This window comes from Betta splendens, chromosome 19, assembly GCF_900634795.4.
Source record: "Betta splendens chromosome 19, fBetSpl5.4, whole genome shotgun sequence".
In the NCBI taxonomy this organism is placed as follows: Eukaryota; Metazoa; Chordata; class Actinopteri; order Anabantiformes; family Osphronemidae; genus Betta; species Betta splendens.
The window spans coordinates 16,037,873-16,046,216 of NC_040898.2; the positions used below are offsets into that span (position 1 = coordinate 16,037,873).

Sequence of the window (8,344 nt, forward strand, 5' to 3'; positions counted from 1 at the left end):
CTATTGAACACCTCAGCAGCTGTAGCTATGCTCCCCTTTAATTGGTGATCGGCCTGATAGAAGCTGCTGCTGGCTCCTGTTGCCATCTGGTTGTTCTGTGACCTCTGAACCAAACTGATCCTAAAACGCCATCTGTCTCGTCATAAACCTTTTAGAACTAGACAACATCACAATGTGAGATTCAGTTAAACAACAAGTGTGCTTTATTGAACTATATCCACACGTCTTCCTTCATTGTTGCTGTAGTTCAGAAGGTGTCCACTAGATGGAGCTCATGATTGACACACACACTGAGGCTGCAGTAAACACACATCTGCACCACTGTCCAGGAAGCTGCTCACATGGCGTCGCTGCTTCCGTCGGTCCTCAGGGATTTCAGCTCCTGCTGCGTGCTCTGGCTTCCTGACGACGACTGGCCGTTGTCCTCGGCGTCGGAGGCACGGCCGCGGCCGCAGCGCAGGGCGCCGGGCAGCGAGCTGCACAGGGCCTTCCTGAACATGGAGCTGGAGAAGACGTAGACGATGGGGTCCAGAGCTGAGTTCAGGAAGTTCAGGCCCAGGGACACAATGGTGAGCTGGGTGAAGGTGTAGAAGGCGGAGCAGTCCCACGGGCGGTAGGAGCGGATCAGCCACACGCCCACGGTGGTGACGGTGGTGGGCAGGAAGCAGAGCAGGAAGACGCAGACGATGGCCACGCACACCTGCATGGCCCTGCGCACCTTGTCTGCCTTGCCCATCTGCCGCTCCTTCAGGAAGCTGGAGATGCGGATGCAGCAAAAGAGCAGCATGGCCATGGGGATGAGGAACTCCAGCACCGTGAGGATGCGGTGCATGCCCACCAGGAGCACGATGGCCCGCGACGCCTCCTTGTAGGACGTGAAGAAGAAGCACTGGGTGCTGTTGCTGCTGCCCTTGATGTGGCTGTAGGCCAGCATGGGAACGCGGGGGCTCATCACCAGCAGCCACACCAGCAGGGACACGCACGCCGCCTGGAGCAGGCTCATCCGGTTGAGGCGATGGTGAGGGTGGACCACCTGGAGGAGGACTTAGTTCAGCACCAGACTGATATATGACCATTCACGGCCGTGAGTTACTGGCTGCTTACAAAGCTTTGGACCCGTTCCTCACCTTGAAGTAGCGATAAACCGCCACCACCGTCATGAGTCCGATGCTGGCGGAGCGGTTGGAAAACATGAGGAAGAGGTTGAGGCGACACAGGCCGTCTCCAAAGACCCAGTGACCCCGCAGCAGCGCGTCGATCCTCAGGGGCAGACTCAGCAGGACCAGGAAGTCGGCGATGACCAGGTTGAAGAGGAACAGGTTGTTGGGGTTCCAGGCCTTCAGCCTGAAGCAGAAGATCCACAGGGCCACCAGGTTCCCCAGTAATCCCAGCGTGATGTCCACCATGAGGACGGGGGGCAGGATCACGCCCTCCAGCTGGATGCCCACCGGTGGGCAGTCCCCTGCGGTGGGGGTGGGGGTGGAGCTGGCGTTCTCCCCAGGCAGCATGTTACTGAGGCACATCAGTGATTTACAGTAGCAGCGACTCAGGCTGACGTCACCACGGAAAGTGTTGAGATTCAGGAAATTTTCCACTTCCCCTTTTTCTACCTTCTCTTTTTGTGCTGCAGTGGAAAGAACAGAGGTCACGTTTAGCTCCTCGTCAGAATCCACCTGTCAGATCGATCCCCCGCCTCGGCATCAGGTGTGTCCCTGAGCAAGACACTTCGCGCGAACTCCCCGAGCGCCGCTCATGTGGCAGCTCACTGCTCCCCCAAGGGGGATGGGTCAAATGCAGAGAATAAATTTCCCCACTGTGGGACTATTAAGGGTTAATTTCTTTCTTTCTTTCTAAAACACTCAAACTGAGAAGGCACAGCAACGAGTCTGGCCTGGTTCTAGATAGTGTCTATGTGTCCTTGTCTCCTTGTTTCCTAGCTCCCTCACCTCTACCTAGTCCACAGTCTCTCTGCTTGGGTTCGTTCATTCAGGTTCTTTCTACTTAGTCAAGTGTTCTCTGTCTCTTTTCTCGTAGTCACAAATAATCTAACCCACAAAGACAAGAACTGACCTGTGGTGTGAGCGGAGCAGGGTGAGGATGAGGATGAGGATGAAGGTGTGGTCGGCTGCTCCGGTATTTATGGGTGTTGGAGGATAACCCCCGACCCGCCGTTTAACGTAACAACTCTTGCCACACCATCGGCCACGTTGTCACGTGACCAAAGCCAGCAGGCTTCTCCAGCAGAGCCACAGCTGCTCGGGCTCGTCAGCATCACTTCCTGTGCCGCGGCTCCACGCGTCTGCTGCTCTGAGGAAGTGTGGAAAACGCGGAGCTGCCTCCGTTTGGCAACAGTTGCCGATGATGATGACTCCGTCGTGATGAAGAGCCTCGGCTCCGAGGGGAAACCTGCTGAGGGCAGCGAGTGCATGTTTGGATGACGTTCACACATTTGTCTCTGGAGGAGCTGACCTGCTTCTGACCCTGACCCGGTCCGAACAGCTCTCACCCTCTAACGTCGCCTCCGTCCAGAAACACTGCTGCTGAATCCTGTGCGATGCTGGAGGTGAGTCTGTTTCTCAGCGTTTGTGAGACGAGCTTTAGGACGTTTAAGCTCCTTCCAGTGTTTTTAAGTGTGCGGCTCTAATCTTCTGCTTTAGCGTGTGTGTGTGTGTGTGTGTGTGTGTGTGTGTGTGTGTGTGTGTGTGTGTGTGTGTGTGTGCGTGCATGCGTGTCTGTCTGTCTGTCTGTCTGCGTATGTGTTTGCGCGTGTGTGTGTCTGTGTGTCTGCTTGTGTGCGTGCGTGTGTGTGTGTGTGTGTGTGTCTGCGTGTGTCTGCGTCTGCGTGCGTGTGTGCATGTGTGTGTCTGCGTGTGTGTCTATATGTTTATGTGTCTGCGTGTGTGTGTGTCTATGTGTCTGAGTTTGTGTGTGTCTATGTGTCTGCGTGTGTGTGTCTATGTGTGTGCCTGTGTGTGTTCGTGTGTGTGTGTGCGTGTGTGTCTATATGTTTATGTGTCTGCGTGTGTGTGTGTGTGTGTGTGTGTCTATGTGTCTGCGTGTGTCTGTGTCTATGTGTGTGTGTGTGTGTGTGTGTGTGTGTGTGTGTGTGTGTGTGTCTATATGTTTATGTGTGTGCGTGTGTGTCTATATGTTTATGTGTGTGCGTGTGTGTGTGTCTATGTGTGTCTATGTGTGTGCGTGTGTGTGTGTGTGTGTGTCTATGTGTGTGCATGTGTGTCTATATGTTTATGTGTCTGCGTGTGTGTGTCTACAGTATGTGTGTGCGTGTGTGTCTATATGTTTATGTGTGTGCGTGTGTGTGTCTACAGTATGTGTTTGCGTGTGTGTGTGTGCCTGTGTGTGTGTGCGTGTGTGACGGACGGGTTTCAGCCTGGATTAGTGAGTAAAGGTAAGCGCGTGTCTCTCCTGTCTAGGCGGATTTCCATCCTGTCTCTCCAGTCACACAGCGACCTGGTTTGAACTGCCGCTGCCGTCTCCTCTCATCCCGTCTCCTCAGCCGAACCTCCTGCTGCTGCCTCATGGCGTCTTGTGTGTGTGTGTGTGTGTGTGTGTGAGAACAGGCTTTTGTCTTGGCTGTTGTGCGATGCCAATCCTTCCTCAGGACGCCGAGCGATTCGATGGTCTGTCTCTGCTGTACTGGTGAGACGCTTGGTCTTCTCCCGTTAGCGGCTTCGTGGCTCCTCTCTGCAGCGGTGCTTCATGTAGGTCAGGCTTCAGAGGTGAGAAGCTTTAGTCTGTTTAACTTTAGCTGCAGCTCTTCTGGGTCATTTTGAGAGAAGCTGACTGTTTCTAGCAGCTTTCACTTGTTACAGCTGCATCGAGGCTTAAAGAACGTTGTGTCCTGTTGTGTCCATGTTTTCTTCCAGCCTCAGCAGTTTCAGCCACGTTTAATGTTTCAATCTTAAGTAGTTTACAGTATTGTGTTTGTATATTATTATTTCATCCTTTGTTGGTTTTAACGTCCGAACGACAGATTAGAAAATGCAAACATCCAAACATCAGTTTAGACCCAAATAGCTACAGGATATTTTTCATCTGTGCCACATACAAACTATGGCTTTGCTTCAGTCCGCTTCTTTTACTCGCTCAGATAAAGAGTCCTGCTCTGGTGATGATTGGAGCCCGTTGAGCAGCTTTATGTTTTTAGAGGTGCTTTCGCTGCTGAAGCCTGTGTCTCAGCTACAGGCGAGTCACAGCTCAGTGATGCGTGTCTGTGTGTTTGCCTCCGCGTCCTGTGACGGCTAATAATCTGTCAGCTTATGGATCCGTCTGCGTCACTCTAAACATCTGCTGCGCGACACCGCAGGGAGTCTCCTCCTTCATGTTCCTCTGATTCGTCTCATCAACAGACTCCAGGTGCCATTTTAGCTTTGACCTTTGAGCAGGAATTTGCATTTCCTATTTGTTGGTAAGGTATTGGGAGGTATGTGTAATGCGTGCGTGCGTGCGTGCGTGCGTGCGTGCGCCAGGTTCTCCTTCACCAGAACAGGGTTTGACGGTTGCTTTGGGTCCATGTCTCTGCAAACACCGTTTTCGGGAGCAAGGTGAAGTAGAACCTTTTACCCATCCGTGGATGTGTCACAGCGTGTTCCCCTGGCAGCCGGCCTGTGTGTGATGGTAATGACCTGCAGCAGGTAATGCAGATTATCAGGTATTAAGTGATCAGTTTAATTGCTCCCTCGTGTTTGAGCATTTGCTGCTTGTGAGGCTCAGAGCTGCAGGTGGAGTCGCTTCTGTTTATGGGGAGAGGAGCCTCCCACAGCAGCTCAGACCAGCGTCTGGTTGCAGAGCTGCAGGTCTCAGGTTTAATCTTCCAGAGAACGGGCCTGATAGGAGCCGGCCTTGACCATCTCCAGACACAGTGGACTCATGGTAGACATGAGGCTTTAGGGGATTTGAGATATTGAAAGCACCTGGAGTCTGACCTGATTTTAAGAACGCAATTGGACTGTAGAGCAAATCAGAACCCAGAGCCCCGATTATTATAGTATAAACATTTTAAATAAGTGTGATGTGACCTCTCCCTGCATTAGTGTAACACCAACGTATTCCAAGCTCTATGGCGTCCGTGTCGTCAGGAGTCCTCTAAGTCTCTAACGTCTGATATGTGATGCGTTCAGAGACGGCAGCTCGTGTCTGTGTCTTGGATGAAGTTGTTCTTTCTAAGCCTCTGTGTGACGATCAGCGTGAACTCAGCTTCACCCTCCACGTCTCTGTGTATCATCCCCTTCATAACACTCTGTACACGCTGAGCCTCAGGACAGGACCAGCAGTCAGCAGGATCAAGTAAAGCACGTCAGAGGAATCCTTCAGCTTTAATCACACACACAGGCTGAGTCAGACATCAGGAAGCAACGGAGCTTCGATTGTTTTAATCAGGTTAAACACACACAGTTAGCGTCTGTCAGAGCTTCCTCACTTCTGCTCTGAGTCTCACACAGACTGTGACTGTGGATGGTTGGGGAAGGGAGGGAGGTCTGATGGAGGGAGGGAGGGAGGTCTGATGGAGGGAGGGAGGGAGGGAGGTCTGATAGAGGGAGGGAGGTCTGATGGGAAAGAGAGGGAGGGAGATCTGATGGAGGGAGGGAGGGAGGGAGGGAGGGAAGGAGGCCTGATGGAGGGAGGGAGGTCTGATGGAGGGAGGGAGGGAGGGAGGTCTAATGGGAAAGGGAAGGAGGTCTGATGGAGGGAGGGAGGTCTGATTGAGGGAGGTCTGATGGAGGGAGGTCTGATGGAGGGAGGGAGGTCTTATGGAGGGAGGGAGGTAGGGAGGGAGGGAGGGAGGTCTAGCGGGAAAGGGAAGGAGGCCTGATGGAGGGAGGGAGGGAGGTCTAATGTGAAAGGGAGGGAGGTCTGATGGAGGGAGGGAGGGAGGGAGGGTCTAGTGGAGGGAGGGAGGTCTGATTGAGGGAGGTCTGATGGAGGGAGGGAGGGAGGGAGGAAGGGGGGTCTAGCGGGAAAGGGAAGGAGGCCTGATGGAGGGAGGGAGGTCTAATGTGAAAGGGAGGGAGGTCTGATGGAGGGAGGGAGGGAGGAAGGTCTAGTGGAGGGAGGGAGGTCTGATTGAGGGAGGTCTGATGGAGGGAGGGAGGGAGGGAGGAAGGGGGGTCTAGCGGGAAAGGGAGGGAGGTCTAATGTGAAAGGGAGGGAGGTCTGATGGAGGGAGGGAGGGAGGAAGGTCTAGTGGAGGGAGGGAGGTCTAGTGGAGGGAGGGAGGTCTAGTGGGAAAGGGAAAGATGCCTGTTGGAGGAAGGGAGGTCTGATAAAGGGAGAGAGGGGGAGGCCTGATGGAGAGAGGATGCCACAATAAAAGCCTGTGCTGATTTGATTATCCGGCAGCTCAGCGCTGAGCGGAGCAGCGAGGGCTTTTGATGGTGCTGAGTCTGTTTTTGCCATTGCCAGGACGATCATGGGTCCACACGGCATCAACCGAGCCGTACAGAGGCTGGAGTTCTGCGACTGCAGGAAGGGCCTGGGTGAGCAGCTTCCTCCCTGACCTCTGCAGCCACCGGCCGGTCCCGCCCAGCGTCACAGTGTGTTTGTGTTGCAGGTGTGAAGATCATTGGAGGCTACAAAGAAGTGACGGGAGAGGAGTTCGGCGTCTACGTGAAGCGGGTGATCGTCGGGGGCCTCGCGGCTCTAGACGGTGAGGCTGCGTTACTGCACGTCTGCGTGACTGCACGACTGCGTGACTGCACGTCTGCGTGACTGCACGTCTGCGTGACTGCACGTCTGCGTGACTGCACGTCTGCGTGACTGCACGACTGCGTGACTGCACGTCTGCGTGACTGCACGTCTGCGTGGCTCTGTGACTCTGTGGATCCGTGGCTGCGTGGTTCAGTGGCTGCGTGGTTCAGTGGCTGCGTGGATCCGTGGATCCTTGGATCCGTGGCTGCGTGGTTCAGTGACTCCGTGGATCCGTGGCTGCGTGGTTCAGTGACTCTGTGGATCCTTGGATCCGTGGCTGCGTAGTTCAGTGACTCCGTGGATCTGTGGCTGCGTGGTTCAGTGGCTGCGTGGTTCAGTGGCTGCGTGGATCCGTGGATCCTTGGATCCGTGGCTGCGTAGTTCAGTGACTCCGTGGATCCTTGGATCCGTGGCTGCGTGGTTCAGTGACTCCGTGGATCCGTGGATCCTTGGATCCGTGGCTGCGTGGTTCAGTGACTCCGTGGATCCGTGGCTGCGTGGTTCAGTGACTCTGTGGATCCTTGGATCCGTGGCTGCGTAGTTCAGTGACTCCGTGGATCTGTGGCTGCGTGGTTCAGTGACTCTGTGGATCCTTGGATCCGTGGCTGCGTAGTTCAGTGACTCCGTGGATCCTTGGATCCGTGGCTGCGTGGTTCAGTGACTCCGTGGATCTGTGGCTGCGTGGTTCAGGGGCTGCGCGGCAGCATTGGACGCTGCTTCTCACATGTCTGTGTGTGTGTTGCAGGTCGACTTCGGTCGGGGGACCTGATCCTGGACGTGAACAACGTCAGTCTGATGGGGGTGACCACCGAGAGGTGAGGCGGCGCGTGCTGCTAGGGACACGCCTCCTTCTGATCACCAGCTGTCTGTGCTTCCTCACAGGGCGGTGGACATCCTGAGGTCGGCCTCGCTCTCCAACCACATGTGCCTGCTGATCGTCAGAGACGATGAGTCCAGGTACAACCTGTCGCCGAGGATCCGTCGGTGGCGCTGAGGCGACCCGAGGACACGCGCTGGTGTCTGGTGATCCTGCAGAACCACTGAGCTGTCGCAGTGGGAGCTGTTATTTGTGTTTTAGAGGGAGCCTGTGGAAACGCTGAGTCAGCTGTTGAGGGTCGAGCGTTTAGTCCTAATCCTCCAGCAGAGGCTCGGTCTGAAGCCTCTGACTTTGACTCGTCCTTGATGTGCTTGTTGCTGACGCTGGGCCAGCGGGAGGTAAAGCGAGCTGGCAGCGCACAAAGCCAGTCTGACACAATAGGGACAGGACGCGCTGGCAGCAAGACTCAGCAGGGGCAGGTTCTGGTGTTTGGGCTCCGGTTCTGGTTCTAAGCAGTACAGTTTGTTAACAGAGCTCCTGCTGCAGCTGACTCTGGGTCGGTCCGTTAGTGACAGACAGATGTGTCCAGAATAATGTACTGAGGCCTCGCAGGGGAAGTGACCACACGACTCAGTGAGAACATGAGGTGATTTAAGGTCTGACCCGGTGAAAAACGATTAGAGCCACAGATGAAGGTCGCATCAGTCCAAACACGGCCGGGCCCAAATCAGGCCTCTAGAACCTTAGTCATGTTCAGTGGGTCTGATGTAATGGGGCTCAGAAACACCACATCAGAGCTGAACTTGTTGCTGATGTTTG

General features: G+C 54.7%; 2 protein-coding genes across 7 annotated transcripts in view; one reads left to right on the forward strand and one right to left on the reverse strand.

Annotated features, from left to right (window-relative positions):
* Window positions 1–180: 180 nt before the first annotated feature.
* LOC114846000 (hydroxycarboxylic acid receptor 3-like) lies at window positions 181–1,523 on the reverse strand. Its single transcript, XM_029134665.3, has 2 exons — window positions 1,128–1,523; window positions 181–1,033 (listed from the first exon to the last, which is right to left on the reverse strand). Exons 1-2 carry the CDS (start codon window positions 1,521–1,523, stop codon window positions 338–340), a joined length of 1,092 nt encoding a protein of 363 aa, XP_028990498.1. The 3' UTR covers window positions 181–337.
* An 899-nt stretch (window positions 1,524–2,422) lies between these two features.
* The window catches only part of stxbp4 (syntaxin binding protein 4), a 15,356-nt gene continuing 9,434 nt past the window's right edge, over window positions 2,423–8,344 (forward strand). For 2 of the 6 annotated variants that reach the window (XR_003783962.3, XM_029134664.2), the window contains exons 1-5: window positions 3,582–3,660; window positions 6,424–6,497; window positions 6,572–6,667; window positions 7,454–7,523; window positions 7,591–7,665. Coding sequence is in view for 5 of the 6 variants with exons in the window: in XM_029134664.2 (XP_028990497.1) it covers window positions 3,605–3,660; window positions 6,424–6,497; window positions 6,572–6,667; window positions 7,454–7,523; window positions 7,591–7,665 (371 nt within the window). In the remaining variant the exon portion in view is untranslated. Of the gene's footprint in view, window positions 2,564–3,434; window positions 3,741–6,423; window positions 6,498–6,571; window positions 6,668–7,453; window positions 7,524–7,590; window positions 7,666–8,344 lie in introns of those variants that run through there. The other 4 variants (XM_029134661.3, XM_029134657.3, XM_029134659.3 and 1 more) reach the window with 4 other exon arrangements.